The sequence below is a fragment of the Mchenga conophoros genome, linkage group LG17 (assembly GCF_057382185.1).
Source record: "Mchenga conophoros isolate Kocher_MC1m ecotype Shallow Benthic linkage group LG17, M_conophoros_male_GT1.1, whole genome shotgun sequence".
NCBI classification, from domain to species: domain Eukaryota; kingdom Metazoa; phylum Chordata; class Actinopteri; order Cichliformes; family Cichlidae; genus Mchenga; species Mchenga conophoros.
Window position 1 is genome coordinate 15,555,391 of NC_140542.1, and position 18,532 is coordinate 15,573,922.

The window sequence follows — 18,532 nt, forward strand, 5'->3', positions numbered from 1 at the left end:
AGTCCTCCTACACGCCACAGAGAGCCATGTACTGATGACTCACAAAGACATGAGAGAATGGTAATGAGAATGAATGGATGGTTTGAATAACCAAGCAAAAAAAGAAAAAAACAAGCAGAAGAGAGAGAGTATATGTCTGCTGGTGCATGCATATATATACTGTATACAGCACAAACACAACACTGACCATGGACAGATTCGTCTGTTCAGCCACTGCTGTGTGTGTAGAGGGAGATCAGACCCTGAGTAATCCATATCAAACTGAGCTCCAGCAGCCCTGTCTGGGCCCCCATCCTCTGGTCAAAGCACCAGTGTTAGTGAGTGCAAAGGCCAAAGGGGCCACACAGAGGAATGTTCACTTAGCCACAAGACTGGTGGACAGTAGCCCACCGACTGACTGCTTGTGTAGTGGACTGAATGCAGCTTGGCTAAAATTAAAACGCATACAGAGACACTGAAATGAAAGTAGTCTAGCATGTGGGCACCTACACTCACACCCAGTGTGAGGTTAGAGGTCAAGGGCAATAAAGGCATGATACACATGCCTATTATTATCCTGTTTCTACTACATTATCCCTATAATACTCAGATTTTGCGTAACATTGCGTCCAGCACCCACAAACTCACAGGAACATTTTGTAAATCAGCTACAACATGGACATCGTATTTCACCTTCCAACCAGATGCCAGACTCATCATGATGATGAAGATGACATGATCAACGTGTCTTTCAACATCATACTTCAGGACACAAATTAGAATTATTAAAGCTATAATAAGTACTAAGTACTTAGCAGTATGTACCTACCCATTTATTAGTATTACATTTTGATACTGGAAAACTGGGAAATCTGCCTTGAGCCCATATTTCTAACATAATCCAGTGTGTAACAGTGACCTATGCAGTGTGGCTGTGCAGAAAATTAGTTAGAAGTTGCGTAATTATAAATTTAGTTCACTGTTTAGGAAGATTGTTTTAAAGAACCTGTTTTCAGTATAACCTCAGAGATTTTTGAACAGAAGGTTCTGACTAATAGCTCTGGGCCACAGCTGACTGTAAAGAAATCTGTCTACCAAATACACAAGATTTAACAACATTTGTGTTGTCGTCAAGTTAATGGGCCATTGCAATGTGGCTCAATAAACAGACAATATGAAATCATGTTATTGATACCTGATATTTCGTGTTAAATTGGTTGAGGGTTTGGAATACAGGCTGTTGTGCCAGACACGATGGTCATCTTCTTTGTATAATAAAGGAGCTGAGATAAAGAGCTCCTGTTTGTGTTGCTTCATTCATCAGCTTGATGGGTTGGTCTACTATTAGTCAAACTGTCCTGCAGCCAGCTGGCTGGCTGTCTGGACAGCAGCCTGACGGATATCTCAGAGTCATGCATGTGTATACAGACACGCTGAAATAAAACAATCGGAGTAAATGAGTTTCAGGGGAAATAAAGTTAATGCCAGGAAATCAGTCACAACAATTATATAAACACAATACTACATTTGTCCAGTGCGATAATGGACAGTCCTAAAGAAACAAGCAATTGGAAGATTAATAGAAAAAATAAAAGCATTAACAGAGAGCTGTAGAGAAAGGTATCAAACAGCACTATGCAACAGCCCCGCCCGAAAATGAAAACTATGAAATGAGTAGTAGGATGACAGCTCTGTGTGTGTGTGTCTGCATTATGCAGACAGGTTGCGTGCTGCTCTGTCTGAGCATTGTGCTGACGGTGTATTTGGATGTGTGTGTCAGACAGGACAGCAGGAGAAAGCTCAGTCTGAATAAATTAAACATGAAGGTGTTTGGCACAGGATGAAGAATGTGAACACAGTGTTATTCAACTCCATCAGTGACAGGAGGCAGAGGGTGCAATTTCCACAATAATAGAGACCAACTAAAATGCACACACTTGAAAGAGCTGCGATCTTACATAACCACAAAGCTCTGAAATCACTTTTCAATCCAGCTTTGCCTTTCAACGCACCACTTCTTTATCATACACAAAGCTGTTCACAGCTGCAGCGGCTTAATAGCTCTACGTATGGAGATGTGGTTCATTTGGTCCAGGTAAGAGAAATCCGGCTGAACAGTCCGCTTTTCTTTCTGTGCTTATTCTCGTCTGTAATGACCATGGTTTCTTTGTTTTGCTGTGAGAGATGGTGACATCATTTTTGGGTTTCCTGAAGTCTGAGTGACTGGTCGACTTATTCTTGATTTTTGCAGATGGTTTATATAGAACAATGTGTTGATGCTGAAAGCAGATGAAAGCTAAAGAGAAAAAGCGAACGAAGAGAGGGAAATAAGAGCAAGAAAGATGTGGACACACAGCCGTTGCATAAAGCTTTGTCCCCATCGGGGCATTGATAAGAAAATGCTGAGTAAGCCTGAAAAGGCTTTACACTGTGAGAGGGAGAAAGGGCAGAAGAAAGAGAGGATAGAGAGAACTAGGGTAGAGGTACAGAGTACAAATTAAGACAAAGACTAATGTGGCCTGTCTTCCCTTCAAGTCTCAACTTTTGTAAACTGGATTAAATGAAATGTATGACTAGAAAGTGGTAGATAACATAATTAGGAAGTACAGAAATGAAGCCGTCTGGGAAACACAGAGTAGCTGTGCGTGGATCCAGCATGGCTCAAGGACCATCTGTGTGTAATGCTACAGCTTTTGAGTCACTTGTGCAATTAACAGTTTCGGGTTTGGATTATTAATCACTGGATAACTGTGCACTGACAATAAGGAATCTGAAACGGATTTTAATTTTATCTTGGCTCTTTTTTAGATTATCTAAACTGAATGTTTATTTTTTGTTATTTGTCATTTTCTCTATGCTACAGTAAATGCAACAAGAGAACTAAAGATGTTTTAAAAGGATTCCAATATGAATGTTTACATTCAACCACTAATCCCAAGGGAAACAATATTTAATAATCCTAAATAAGATCCAGAAGGCTCTGTTCTCTGTCAGTCACACTCTACAGTCATTTCAAGGCTCTCAATAAAGGGCAGAGGAAGCCAGACTCCAGTCCTCATGATAAGGGCTAAAGCTAAACTTGACTATGTCTGCTGTCAGGGGTAAAGACATAGTGAGAAACAAGCTCTTGATGATACAAAAATCCAAATGCACACACACACACACAGACACACAGATTAGGACTGTAGTATCAGGGGCTCGCCAAGTCAAATCTTCTCTCTGTATCCTGCTTTGAATTGATCTCTATCATGCAAAATGTGCTTTGGCATACTGTGCAGCTATAGTAGGTCAAAAGGTTACACTGACGTAAGATATCGCCGTGCATCTATATGTATGTAAGTAGGTGTGTGCATGTGTGTAAGTTCAAACTCAGTTCAAAAGACTGCTGGCGACTGCAGCAGCTCTGGCTCAATGCGCAATGGTGTGTGTGTTTAATGTCTGTTCAGTCAAGCCACAACAAACAGCAACAAACACTGCACCCTGTTTCAAAGAGATGATAAGTTCCTAAAGACAGACATGCTGTTCCATCCTGTTCCTTTTTCAATGCAGAGCCTTTACCTTACAATATAACCTGCCCTGAGGCTGTTGTTGTTGTGGTTTGGTGCTATACGGCAGTTTCACTAAGGACCCATTTATCTGTGACACAATGGTCACTTCGCACGCAAACAGTCATGTCGCCACATCTCTGTACTATCTCTACCAGTCCCGAGGGCGCTAATACTCATTGCTGTATTCGCCTGAATGACAGGTGTCACCGCTCAGACAATCCTACCAAAGGGTGCCTCGTGCCAGCAGATGGGACATCACTTTTGTTGCCCATAAAACATAACTTATATTTACCCTTTTCCCCTCAGTACCACTTCAGAATGCAAGCAGTCACATTAATGGACAACTCTTCTCTCTTAATAGATTTTATCAAAGCACATGAAATCCTGCTTGTTTATCTTTCCCAAACCCTTCAGCACACACCGCTGGCTATTTGCCATCTTGAGTTTGTATATATTAAAAAAAAAAGGCTGCAGAGAAGTACTGTTGAAAGTTGTAGGGCTCGAGCCATATTCTGCACAATAATACTGCTCGTCCGAAAACAAGACAACACCCAATCATTTCTTGCAATAGGTACAACTCGAAGAGCACCAGGACTGACATTCAGACGTCTGGCAGATTGAAACATGCCCCTTTAATGGAACCTACATTTACATCCAGTAAAAGTAGGAAAGATGCTTTACTGAGTCGTACTGGACTAAAGTCCTGGGTTGCTTTACTGTTTGAGGCAGACTTGAGTCTGGCATGGCCCCGAATTCATGTAATAGTTCATAACAGAGAGACAGAAAGAGAGGATGATACATGAGGCAGGTTGACATATGAGGGAGGATTACAAGATTGCAGGTAACACAAAACAACACACAAGCTAAATTATTCTTTGCACATACTTTTACACTGGAATATTTTAATCAATCTGTTGGTGACATTTTTAGTCTGTGCATTAGCTCTAATCGGAAGATAAAGAAAAGCTGCAAGTAAACAGAAAGAATTCAATACTAACACAGGGATTTCATTCCAGGAAGAGTTTCCAACCTCACAGCAAAAAGGAGAGATGTAGAAGAAAAACAGATCAGAGGAGGCAGGCAGGGAGGGGGAGCTGAGATGGAAACACAATTCAATTTCCTCTCCGTCATCAGAGATGGAAGATACTGTCAAAACTGAATTACCTCATCCCAAACAGAACAGGACATTGTTTGAATGTATTTGTTAATGTAATTGAAGTGCAGGAAGCATCCAGCATAATGCTACACTGAAGCCTACGTCATTTCTGATAAAATACAAAACCAATGATACTGCATGTTATCTTTACCTACCTCCTCCTGCCAGGCAGCTCCATATCCAACACCCTTTGTCCGATATATTCACTTCGCTCCACTGACCATGTCCAAACCATCTCAGCATTACTGCTTTTTCTTTTTCTCCAAACTGCTCAACCTGAGCTGTCCCTCTGATCTGCTCATTTCTAAGACGTCCTAAACCTTCCCTTTCAGTCTCGCTTCTATCCTTAAATCACAAATCAGCCCTGACATTCGTCTGCACCCACTCACCCTGCCTGGACTCGTCTTCACCTCTCTTGCGCAGTGTCCATTGCTTTGGATGGCTTACCCCAGACATTTAAACTCAGCTAACTTTATTACATCTATTCCTTGGAGCTTCATTGTTCCACCCATCTCCCTCACATTTACACACATTGCTTCCTCTTCTCTCCTGTGCATACTTCCACCGCTCCAGGCTTTTTCCCCCCTGCCTCCTAATCTCAGTACAGATCACGATGCCACTCAACAATTTTGAGTGCCTTTAAGGTGATGCTTTAACTCCTTATTGAACCTTTGCTACTTATTATGTTCACGCTGTAACCAAAGCATTATTATTATTGTAGTCTTGTAAATGTTTTCCGATGTGAAAGGAGAATTAATCGTCTGTTTCCTCTAGTTACTGAAGCACAGACTCAGTTGAGGTTTCTGGTTTTTATTTTTGGACTTCTTTTAAACATTTTAGCTTGTAAATGACATAAAAGTTCCAGGCAAATGAATAAAGTCTGCTATTAGCAGACAGAGTGAGAGAGGAAACCAGATGACCGTGAGGGGTAAATGACTAGACTACACCTAACATACCACTGTTGGCAAGCACTGCAAGGCTTTCTATTATAATGAAAATCTAGACAAGAGCAGACCACATCAATCTGACTGATTATAATTGCTGACAAGGCTTAAAAGTTTACTCTCTCATTGTGCAAATCGCCTTTATTGTTATAAGGCTGATTTAAAACACCCAAGTACGCACATTCAGGACAAAGAGAAGGAGGTGAACAGGAAAATAACACACAAACTGCCAGCAGACTAAATCTGATCATTGATTTTCTGACATTTTCGGACCCAAAAATGTGACATTTAGCCCCAACTGTTATGCAGATTATTCGTCATATATCGTGATCAATGTCTGAAGCCCAAAAGGCATGCTAGCCGACACTCAGTTATCTAACGCACAGCACTGCTGAACTGCCTGGAATGTGTTTCCCTCTCATGTCACTCTGAAAGAGGACATAGCTCCCAAGAATAGATTTTACCACCTCTGGCGTTTTTAGGACCTTCTGTTCTCACCCAAGTGCAAATAAACTAGTTTTGTTTTCACAGGACTCTGTGTTATACTTTGAAAGTATACCCTTTGAGAAACTACTTCCATAGAATATGTCTGTGAAGGGCTCAGCCATCCACGTCATTGTAATCTCAAGAGCTTGGACAGAAAAGCAACTGGACTTTTTTGAGTTTCTTGAAGACGTTTCACCTCTCATCAGAGAAGCTTCTTCAGTTTTTCAGGCGTAGTTCTGGTCTGGAACATTCAGCAGTGTGTTAACAAAGTGCCCAGCTCCAGTGAATTCACCCCAAGGTCAGACTGTGCAATGCTCAGAAAAACTGCAAACTGCAGGCCTGAGTTCAAAGGTTAAATGGTTCAGTCACTGAACTCCTCTGTAGTCCAAAGTATTCTCGAGTGAAATGTGTGACCATCTGTCCAACAGCTAAAGCTTGGTTAAAAATTGTGTAATGCAACATCCCGAGCACACCAGAGAATTTATATAGAACGGCTATAAGAAGAAAAGAATTGAGATGCTTGGCTGCTCCAGTTGAACCCAGACCTCAACTAAGTAACATTACTGCTGATAAAAACTATGTTAAAAGCTACTGAATGTGTACTTAAATGAAGCCTGAAGCCTTACAAGACTGGGAATCGTACAAGAATGATTCCCAGTCTCTTCTTTTCAGTAAGAAATACAACTTTTAATTTATCTGTAACAGCACAGAGATGAGGTACTGGCACTCAGCCTAAAAGAGTTTCATCATGCAAAATGAAGTGTTTCGTTTCCATCCTTCTGTCTCCTCCATGTATACCAGCTCTATTCTGCCTCATGCTTCTGTCAGAAATGGTTACTATGTCCTGAAGGAGTCAAGCAGGATGTCCTTGGACGTTACGCTAGAAAGTGATGGGTAAAGGAGTAGTCGATGTTAAGTGGAATTTTCCAGTATGAGCTAGATTGAAAATATATTATCATTATTTTTATTTCATATAAAAAACGCAACCCCCCCCCCAAAAAAAAAAAAACCAGACCAGAGTCATGGAGCAAAAACAAAACAATATGTCATTTAATGTTGCCTCATTTAACTTCACATATTATTATCACTATGAACTTCAATTCTGAAAACCTTTTCTTTCCTCTGACTTCCAAGCTCTTTCATGTGATACAGCCATTGTGAAGTAAAACAAACTTAAGTCACTTTAAAGTCTATTTTTAATAAAAGTTAGATGGGGAAATCCACACCTGTGACATTATTTCATCCTCTCTTCCAGCCCCCCTTATTGTATGAAACTTAGAGCTCTATGAGATGAAGATGTAACCTTGCAATTCCCCTCCAAATGGCATTTAAATGCCTACTTGTGTATTCAGACACTTTTAGATTCCGGCTGCATGAGTGACTCAGAAAGCATTATAGCACATGGTGAGACATGATAAGTGTTTCTGAAATCTCTCTAAAGAGGATTTGTGTGGTGCAGTTACATGTGATGGAAAGGAAGTAAGAACAGTCTACGTATATTAAGAAGGACCAAATGACACTTTGGCTCATGCTTAGCTTGGTTTTAAACATGAATCTTTTCTTATTTTTAACTATTTTGTGATTGGATCTCAATAAACCTGAAGCTGCTAGACAGACCAGTCAAACCACGTAGCCACGACGCTAAATCCCCTTTGAGCGGTGACACTAATCAATAACATAACTGGTCAATGGCATGGCAAGTTTATTTATATAGCACAATTCAACAACAAGGTGATTCAAAGTGCTTTACAGAGACATTAAAAAACAAAAACAAATAAAAAGCATGATTTAAAATTGATAAAAAAAAAACCCAAAAACAAACAGTAGATAAAATCAGTAGTTAAAATGTACGTTTTGAAATTTATGCTTAAAAGTGTGGATTTGGTGTTTTATTCAAATGCAGCTGAGAACAGGTGAGTCTTCAACCTGGATTTAAATAAACTGAGTGTTTCAGCTGATCTGAGGCTTTCTGGGAGTTTGGATTTTACCATGGTGTCATAAAGCACCTGTTGTCTAGGAATCAAAGTGCTTTTCTGTAATCAACTGAATTTCAAAATGAAGAAAAGAGCAAACAAACATCTTCATGCAGAATCAAGCCTTCACAAATGACTAATGCTGTGGCTGTAGCTTCATTAAATGTGCCTGTTAATAACCAAACTGCCTAACAACTGTCAGCAGCATCAGTGATTAAACTTATGGTTATTTTTCATGCTGCACTCAGTCCCTAAAGAGCAGGGAACAGGGTTTTTTCCCCCTAATAATTAATGCCTACAGTACAAATCAATACATTGTACTGTGATGGATATCCAGCAACATAATGCAGGAGAGAAAAAACACAGGAGGAGCTGGAAGGAGATAGAAAGGGAGGGGAGGAAGAAAGAATCCGTAATAGGATCTTCTTCTAAAATGATCTGGTCGATAGAGATCACATATCTGCTGAAACTGATGATTCTCCCCACCACCACCACCAAGCCTCCCGGTAAAGAAATGGAGATCAGGTCTGCAGTAAAAGTTTTAAATGAGTTGTTACTGTTCGCAACTAAAACTTATAAGACAGGCTGACCTAACAGGAAAGTACCAGGTTGAACAGAAGCTGAAGGATGAATAAAAGAATAAGGATATAAAAGGAAAAGACAAACAGCAGGGGCAGCATGAGGAAACACAAAAGATGGGTAGCAGTGCTATAACCCTGTTAGTGTGATTTATGTTAGACATTAGGTTTTAGACTAGATAAGGCAGGTGGGTCAGCTTAGACCTAAAACCACATATTAAACTACATAACACAGAATGTCCCTGCCCCGCTGCATCAGAGGTAATAGCTCACTCTCCTAATTAATAACTATTCATTGGCGTGTGTGTGTGTGTGTGTGTGTGTGTGTGTGTGTGTGTGTGTGGGGGGGGGGGGGGGGGGGGGTGCTTTAGTGCATGCGTGCTTACAAAGCATAAAAAGGTGGAGGGTGAGTTAATAAAACTAAGTAAAGCGGGTTTCCATAAAAGCCATTAGGCTATCAATAATTCAACCACGGCACTTTCCATGTAGCTCAATCAAACATGGTTGGTAGTTTAACATACATGCTCACACAACCTACTAATGGTCTTAGCATTAAGCGTTAAAGAAGACACAAAACAGCACTTTTTAGCAGGTTTTATGCAAAATTAACAGAGTTGGAATTTATTTGGAGAAAATAAATGGATTTAAAATGACTTGAAGTTAAATTAGAATTTAGGTTTTGGTAACTCACCTCATGCTGACATTTGCTCTGGGGCCAGTGAGGAGGAGAGAGCGTTATAGCAGAAAACAAAAACGAAAACTGCCCATCAGCAGCTACTCTTGAGTTTTTATAATAATAGTTTAACAATAGCTGATTACCATCTAAATCAGGACATAGTGATCTTTGAATAAAACTGTGGAATTTAAACAAGTCACTCATTTGAAGTTGGCATTCATATTCACGGTTACTGTTTGACTAGTAATCGTTCAAATCTACTATGCCTACTTGTTAGCTAGCAAGCTGCTTTGCTAGCTAACAGAAATGAGTGACACGACTGAGGTCACGTTATCAGGCCAAAAACATATATTTAGTGTAAGAAGGCATAACATTACAGGTGTGGTATTAGCTATACTAAAATAAAGACAATATAAAAACAAACAGGACCCTAAACGTGAAAGAACGAACCAATCACGGTCTGTAATTTAAAACTGACCTCATAGCTACAACAAAATAAACACATTTCAATAAATTATTGTAAAAAATTATCCACATCTGCCTGCCTTTTAAATCTACATACCAGCAAACCTTTCATTGGCAACCTGCATCTCAACCTTCATTTATACATACAAACATACCCCAGTGAGAAGGCAATGAAAACTACATTTTCAGTTAGAATATCTCAGTCAGAAGTTTCCAAGGTGAAGAAAATAATCTCAAACTATGTTCGGTTTGTCCAAAAATGAAAGACTTTTACCTGGAAGGTGCAGTCGCCCCAAAACAAAACGCATTAATTATTGTTCATAAAATATGCACTTCAACCAATAATAATAATTTCATAAATGTTTGAAATTGTTAAATGAATTTTTTTTTTTTTGCAGATTTAGCAAATTGCTGAAATGAAAAAAAAAAAAAGATTATTATTTGATTATAGGATCAAATTCCTTTGTGGATTAATATGAGGAAGTACTTTACAATGCCTTATCTGAAATCAGAAGGTAAAAATGCGTTTGTGTTTTTCTTTACCTGAAAAGGTACCAGAATTTGTTAAGAAACATAACCAAGATCTAGTCTCATTTTATCATTTTGAGAGAGACACAAGAACTAAATGAAGTTGGTCTAATGAGCTGAAAACTAATCTGAGAGTGAGAGCAAAGAAAAAGAAACTGCCTAATGAAAAAGGAACAGTGAGAGGAAATGTGTTTGCTTATGACTGAGCATTCCTCAGAACAATGTCCAACATCAAAACAGTGGATGTTCTCAAAGAAATGTGGGAAACATATGATACAAATAAAAACAGATTTCTGACAAAATAAATAAAAAAAAACAAACAGATGTACCAGTCGTTCGATTTAATTGTTAACATTTTAATTAATGCCCTATGCCAGTAAATTGTAAATGTGATGCAGCCATCTGGCACCAGACAGAGCAAAGAAAAAACACCATAACTCTCTTAATCTATGCCTGAAGCTTTTATTATGCCTATTATTGTCAGTTATTTTGATGGTGAAAGAATGAGATTGGAGACAGAAGCGATGGAAATGAGCTTTCTCTGAAAGAAGCAGCTTGAGGTGGTCTCCTCCTGGGTTAGATGTTCTAGGCATTGTTCTAGGCATATGTCCCACTGGGAGGAGGGCCCAGTGGGACATACACTCACGACATGCTACAGACATGCTATACACCCACGACATGCTACAGAGACTGCATCTCTCGACGAGCCTGGGAGAACCTCAGTGTTCCCCTGGCTAAGCTGGAGGAGGTGGGCTGGGAGGAGTTCTGGACATTGATGGATGTTACCAAGGTTAAAATGCTAACAAAACAAGATAAATGTGAATCTACAAATGACTCTTAAGAACAATATCAATACATAAATAAGAGAAACATTTAGGGGGGCAGAAAATTAAAGCTGAAAAACTGTCACACAAATGCAAATAAAATAAGGCTATGGTGAGGCATGATGCTCAAGACTAGTCTAAAAGATAATTAAGTGTCATTTTACAGCATTTTTTGACTTTGAGGAAGCAAAATGAAAGGAATTAGCCGCATTTTTCAGGTAATTTCTGGGAAAGATACTGATTTATTTTTTTTTACTCAGTATTAATGTAATTATGTCAAGGTTACATCTGACTAAAAGCAAAATTTAGCAAGAGGAGGCACGCCTCCAGTGTATTAGTGACACAATTCCAAGTGTTAATCATAAACAAAATGCTGAGGAGGATTTTAGATCCTTTCAATATTATTATTATTATTATTAGTATTAGTAGTAGTAGTAGTAGTAGTAGTAGCCTATCCCATCCCAGGCAAAAAGTCTATTAACTTAATAGGAAGCACTTCCTCTGACAGAGCTGACAGCAGGTACATAAGACCACACAAAGCTCCTTACTTCACCTCCATCTCACATTCATCCATCTCCAAGCACCTTCGCTCACCTCCTGTACCCCCTGTGCAAGTTTTGTTATTGCGCTATTGCTTGATTTATTTAGTCAGCCTGTCACAGTGCTGCCCACCCCACACTCCCCCATCCTTCCTTCTGCACAATATTTTTCATCTCATCACAGCATGCTCCACTGGAGATGCTGAATCTCTTATTTGCTGAGGTGTGAGACGGGAAGTCAGGCCGGCGGCTGGCCCTGCCAGCGTTCTCTCTGCCCTTCACATTTGACAGCCAAACACTTTGGTTACAAATACTCTACTTCAGCTTCTCAATTAACTATAAGAAATGACTTCACAAACCCAAAAAAACCCAAATCCCAAGAAACTCTAGGTTCTCCTTCAATCCTCTTCAGTTCGCCTGTTTAAATTGTATTCTTTTTATTTTAATTTGAATAGTGTAAGTCGAAAATGTCCTTGAAATGCCATCATATAGTTGTTAGGCCATATCACCCACGCTTGTTGGAGAGTCGAGCTGAGCAGACTAAGTGTTGCAATTTATTGTTTATAACATGTATAAAGCAGGAAATAGTTCTAAAGCTTCTTGAAGGCCATTCCAAAGCTCTGCTTTAGACGCTGCCTGCCTGCTGTTCCATTCACCCAGGCTGCTTCTGCGGAGGTCAATCTATGACTGATACTGCTCAACTGTGTGTTTTTCTATCCAGGTATGCTTTTAATGCATTTCCAGTGTGTTTGGGATCTTGTGTCATAGCTGTTGCTAATCAGATGCTTTCCAGGCAACCATGCATGGTGGATCAAAATCTGAGAGTATTTTCTTCTGATTTGACAAGAATCCCAACATGACATGGCCAAATGCATTCCCAAACCACGACAAAGCTTCCACCGATGTTTCCTTTTTTCCCTTCCTGAAGAATGAAAAGAATGAAAGCCACCCTATCGCTGAGACCGTTTCTGATGAGGCTTTGGTAGACGCAGTAGATGGGCCAGATGCACCTCTCAGGTTTTTTAAACAGGTCTTTGCTAGATTTTTTTCCTACTTCTTAAGGACATGACTTTCAGATAACGTTCGCCTGCTGTCGTTAATTTCATGTTAAGAATTAGGCACTAGTAACAACGTGCCTGGAGATAGAATTTCAATGTGGTTCTTTGCCAAGTTATCTGTTACAGTGGTCCCTTGCGATAATGCGGTTCAGCTTTTGCGTCTGCGTCCTGATTGGCTGTAGACCAGTGTCAATCAATCTTGTGTCGTGTCTCCTGTCCAATACAAAATGCGTTCATCTTGTCAAATTTACAGAAATCTTCAATCGCTAGCAGTGTGACTCTGAAGTGCTGTACTGTATGTTTGTAAGTTTACTCCCCAACAAACACAACAATGTCGACAAAACGTTTTGCACCGTCAACGACACCTGCAGTAGCAACCAAAAGTCAGAGCAAGATGCTAACCATCGCACAAAAAGTAGGACTTCTGGACATGCTAAAGGAAGGTAGAAGTTACCGTATTTTGGGGACCATAAGGCTCATCCCATTATAAGGCACATTAAGCGAAACAAAAGAGTCAGATAAGTCAAACTTTACTCAAATCATTCTTCTTGCTTCCTCTACTTCCATACCATTTATTCATTAATGTTTTATTCTCTGGCAGCTGCTCTATTCCCATGTTCTGGACCTGATAACAGGCTTTGATCTTTGGTTTCATTCTATATTACTGGACCTATTTTTCTACCAAGGCTTGAACTTTGAAAGTGTTTAAACAAGAGAGGAAAGTGTGAAAATGTTCGTGCTTGTCTGAGAAAAGTGTATAAAGTGTGTAGTGAGGGGGTTTACAGCATTGGAACATCTATAATAATTGTAAAATATAAAGCTGGCTACTTCACAGGTTAATTTTAGAACGTAACTCCGCGATAAATGAGGGACCACTGTATATGCAGACATAGCACTCATTCATCACTTGAGTTAGGTGTTGTTTTATACACTTGAATGATTTATAGATCAGTTTCAAGTGTCTTAAAAACATTCTTATTACTGTCAGGTAAAAGACTGGAAATGAGTGCAAAAGTAACCAATGATCAAAGGAAAACTGAAAGAGTACTGTTGCTCAAGACCACTTTTAAAAAAATGACTGCAATGTCTGTCTTCTTGGAAGCAAAATATCAAGACTTAAGACTTTTGTACATTACTGTAACTTGATTTGTATATTCTACTAAAAAAAAAAAGGTATTTTGAATTAGCCAGTTCTTTCTATGCTCATGTTCTTCCTGTGCTTTGGAGGGTTTCTTCCCATATTCCAAAGACATATATGTTTGTTGTTTCTAAAATGACCGGGGATGTGAGCTAGTCAAAATGAAAAGAATAAAGCTATATAAGCTATATGAATGAATGAATTGAGTTCTCAGTAAGACTAACAGAGCTCTTGATACAGTCCATTTCAAGTTCCGTTACAACACAGGTATGTAATGGCGGTAAAAAATGTATTTACTTTCTATAAAAAAAGCTTGTTTAAAAAAGTAGGTATTGTACATTTTGGGACTTGTTTTTGGGATGTGCAGTGTTACACTCCAGAAAGTCACGCTAAGGAAATGTTATTGTGAAACAGTGTTAATGTGGCCTATTATTACCTTGACACCAGATGGCGCTATTGACAGCAGACAGACTCCACAGCAACTGAAAATAATATTTTTATATAATAAAATCACAAACTGTATAAGAGCCACTTTTAGATAAAGGAAACAACTGCATGTGCCTCCAGTATGGCTGTCTATATAGATACTGTATACAGTGTATGTGTTCATTATGTCTGTGTCCTGAGTGTGTGTGTCCTGAGTGTGTGTGTGTGTGTGTGTGTGTGTGTGTGTGTGTGTGTGTGTGTGTGTGTGTGTGTGTGTGTGTGAAGAGAGAGAGAGAGAGAAGACTAACAGTAGTCTAAATAAGTCTCAAAGCACTTTACTTGGTGCTGTTGTGCTTTAGAGGAAAAGTGTTTCTGGAAGGCAAAATGAAAAAGTGTTTATTTCTTACACTTGGCCCATATTCTCTAGGATAGAAATTCTTACAGCCACTGGAGCAGGAAGGGTACTGATGATCAGCGTTTACATTCCAACAAGCACCAGATACTGTCGCTAACACAAAAACCTAGCTCGGTTCCAGTTGTTTACATTTCACAAAAGAGGTCCAGTAAACAACCTCAACCTTGGCCCCTGTCTCGTGTGTTTTATAAAGCAAGTATTTAGCTCACTGCCTAGACTGTGTATTCTGTACAGCACATTGTCAGGGCAGTAGAGATATTATCCTGTATCACTACTATTGCACTGCAATCCTACTGCTTCTGGCACCTTGTTTCAAAGGATTCACGCTTCAAATTAAGTAGTGTATATTCAATGACAGTAACTCATTAGAAAAGAAGAATGGATGCCCTTCATTTACTTATAAATGCTGCTGCCTGCAAGCTGCAATTATCAATAAAACATTGTTTGGTTGATGCAGGGCTTTTATATTGTCAAAAATATCTTTAGTGCAAATTTTCTTGAAACAACATGATGTAGTTTTTTGAGGTTTTTTCTTAGTCATCTTTGATGTCAAAGTTTGGCATGCCACTTCACCAGCCGTCTACGTCACTGTCCCCATTAGTCACAACAGAGGAGATACGGTACGAGTACAGCGATTACTCAACATGTCCTCATGTATATTTAAGATGCAGCTGCCTCAGCCTGTTCCCTAGCAGCTCTAACACAGCAGCATGGTAAAGCTCCCTTTAGGCCAAGCCCCGACGTCTGCAGACAGCAGGTGTGCGGCCTGTGTGCTGCATGCTGAAACACCGCTTTGTTTATTTCCCATCTTAATTATTTGCATTCATGTATGTCTTGCAGAGAATATCCACCCTGCTTCTAAGATAAATATGTAACAAGATACATGTTAAAGTGTTGAGTTTCAACTTGGTAGGTGCATTTTTCACTTTGGGCCATTTCCTGACAAAAGCAATAATACTAGGGATGTGCAAGCTGACCATCTGGTTACAGCACAATGTTCTTCTAGAAAAGGCCCTGGACGTTCATATGGATTGTTATGTGACTCGCATAAACATTGTTTATGTAAAATATGCAAGAAAACTGTTGCCACTAAAGGTGGAAACACTAAGACTGGTTCACCACAAACACCACAACTGGTTCGCCTGACAATATTGTGCAGGCTCCGGAAGAACTACGAGGTTAAGTTACTTTATTGTTGAAGTGTTAAGCAGTCATGTGTTACATTTGCTTATAATTTCCATGGAAAACAATGCATACCCACAACCACATCTTACTACCAATTTATCACCAGGTAACCTTTCATATATGTCTTTGGACTGCTGGAGGAAACTGGAACACTCAGAAGGGACTCACGTGACAACCCAAGTCTTTTTAACCTAGAAATTAAAGCTGAGGTGTTACACTTGATTACATAGCTGCCTTTAAAAGTCCTAACTAAAAGTCCAAAGACTTAAGGGAAGTATAAATCATAAATAAAACATGGCAGGACTGGTTGTCCTATTCCTAATCCTATGACTATAGACTAACTATGAAATACAACTATAAAAGCTAACAGCTGTCAGTCTGATGAGTCAGACTGGACTAAAATATAATGTGTGTGAAGCTTGGTTTAGTAAGAGATGCAAGGAAAGTGAGTGCGATAGAAGTCAGAAAGTCTGCCAAGAATACTTTAATAAACCTACCCTTGAGAAATAACCACCTGGGATTATTTGCTGAACTAGAATAACTCTGCACATTGTATTTTCCATTTTGAATCCATGGTACAATGTGCTTCTGGCTGCACTGACCAGTTCCTCTCAGAGACTTTCAGAGTGAAAGGCTAATTATGAAGATATCCAAAGCGGCAAAAGTAAACTGATGACATGATTCATTTTAGATTAATGTATTTTTCTTCACACTCACTACAGATTTTATAAATGCACTGTCCACACACCTGGCACAACAACGTGGATTCAGTATCAGATTAATGGCATGCTGAAGTTCTACCTATTAAACACTGCCATCTGTTGGTAGCATTCAGCTGCAGTCTGTTAAGCTTCTCGTCATTTTCACGTGCTTCCCTGTGCATGAGATAGATTCACTGCATGTGTAATCATTATGTGCACAGAGAAGAAGGCTGGAGATGAATAATAAATTACAATTTAAATTAATAATGGAAGGTACTGTGTAAATTACTAATGTAGTCAATACACACTTCTAAAGCATGGCAAACACAGAGAGACGATAGCCATTTCATGAAGGAACAGAAAGTCAGGGTTCATTCAGAAAACGCTAAAGATTTTGAGAGAGGTTCACAAATTATGATTTCAACATATCTGAAGATGTTTTGGATAAATAATAAAGCAGAGGACAGAAAACCCCTTTGAGTCCTTCAATCCCTCCTGCAACCAACAGGGGTCACAGTAGAGCAAAGGAACACAAAAATCAGCATCAGACATGTCAGGAACCGGCATTTACACATAATTCATTCATACTACAGCTCTATGATGTCAGCACTGTGCTGCATGTTAACCAAACAAACACATAAATGCAGATACAAATATACACATCACATGAAAAATCCTCTCTCTCTCATTTCTGTCTCAGCAGTGTGCAGCCCTTTCTGTGAATGGGAAGTGTCTGTGTGTGGAGCTGGTGGCACGCACACCGCGCACACACACAAACACAAAAGCCTGAGTCATCCTCAGTCTACCTCCCTGCAGTCAGCTGGCACAGTTTCAGTCTAACACACAAAATCTATATTGCGATGGACTGTCTCACAGCGACTCTGCAGGCTTTGCACACTACGTTTAGACTACATTCATTTTCCTAAGACCACAAATACATTTAAAAATCTTGTTTTTACACCCCAGCCATAAGGTTGCACATTACATGCTAATTGTAGGACTCTATATATATGAACCATTTGTCCAATAATTTTGCATGTGATGTAATCTGAAAGTAATCTGAAAAAGCAATACTGGGCTTGGCTGATATCTAGGATGGCACAGAGAACATTTGGAAGAATCACAATTATCTCCTGATTACTTCTTCAAGACTTAATCTGAGTGTAAATAACTGTAAGTGTGATTTGTTTTGTAGATTCCCTTTCAACATATGCGCAATTTTTTTCTTTGATACTGACCAGTCCGGTGAGAGAAGGGGCAGACTGCCCCAGAGCCTGGTTCCTCATACGGACCAGGTTGTTGGCCTCTCCTCCTGCAGATGCTCCCCCAATAGCCCCAGGTGCTCCAAAAGTCCCAGAGTTGCCTTGACAAGCCAGCTGACTAACTCCAGCATGCAGACTGCTGGACAAAGGCAGCAGCTGTTTACCTGGGGAGGTGGGGGCAAAGAGGAAATACATCTCAAATAGGGCTGCCACAAACGATTATTTTGATAGTCGACTAGTCACCGATTATTTTTGTGATTAGTCGACTAATCAGATCCATTGGACGTAAAACGTACAGCTTATTGCACCAGCAGCATCTGCTCTTATATAACTAGCATTAGCTTACAGCTTTAAGTGTTTAAGGTATGTGCTAACTAAAAATAAAGAAAAGATGATAGTTTATTAAATTTTAATGAAATTTGCAGATTGTTTCGGTGAAGTTTAATAAACTCCTTGCTATCTAAAATATAACAGGACACCGGAGTATATTCTGGAGCATCTCACACTTCTGATAATCAGCTGTCTGCTTGAAGTTTATTCAGCTGTGTAAAAACTATAACTTTAATCTCAGCCAAACCGATTTACTCAGGAACAAATAAAATACTAAAAAAGCCAAACAATAACATTTTTAAGTTATCTAAGTGACTCATA

At 39.4% G+C, this 18,532-nt stretch overlaps 1 protein-coding gene across 4 annotated transcripts in view; it reads right to left on the reverse strand.

The window, feature by feature from the left end:
- The window catches only part of mast2 (microtubule associated serine/threonine kinase 2), a 143,870-nt gene that overhangs the window by 100,724 nt on the left and 24,614 nt on the right, over window positions 1-18,532 (reverse strand). For all 4 annotated transcript variants that reach the window (XM_085252927.1, XM_085252926.1, XM_085252928.1 and 1 more), the window contains exon 3: window positions 17,858-18,045. In XM_085252927.1, the coding sequence (XP_085109053.1) occupies window positions 17,858-18,045 (188 nt within the window). The remainder of the gene's footprint in view (window positions 1-17,857; window positions 18,046-18,532) is intronic.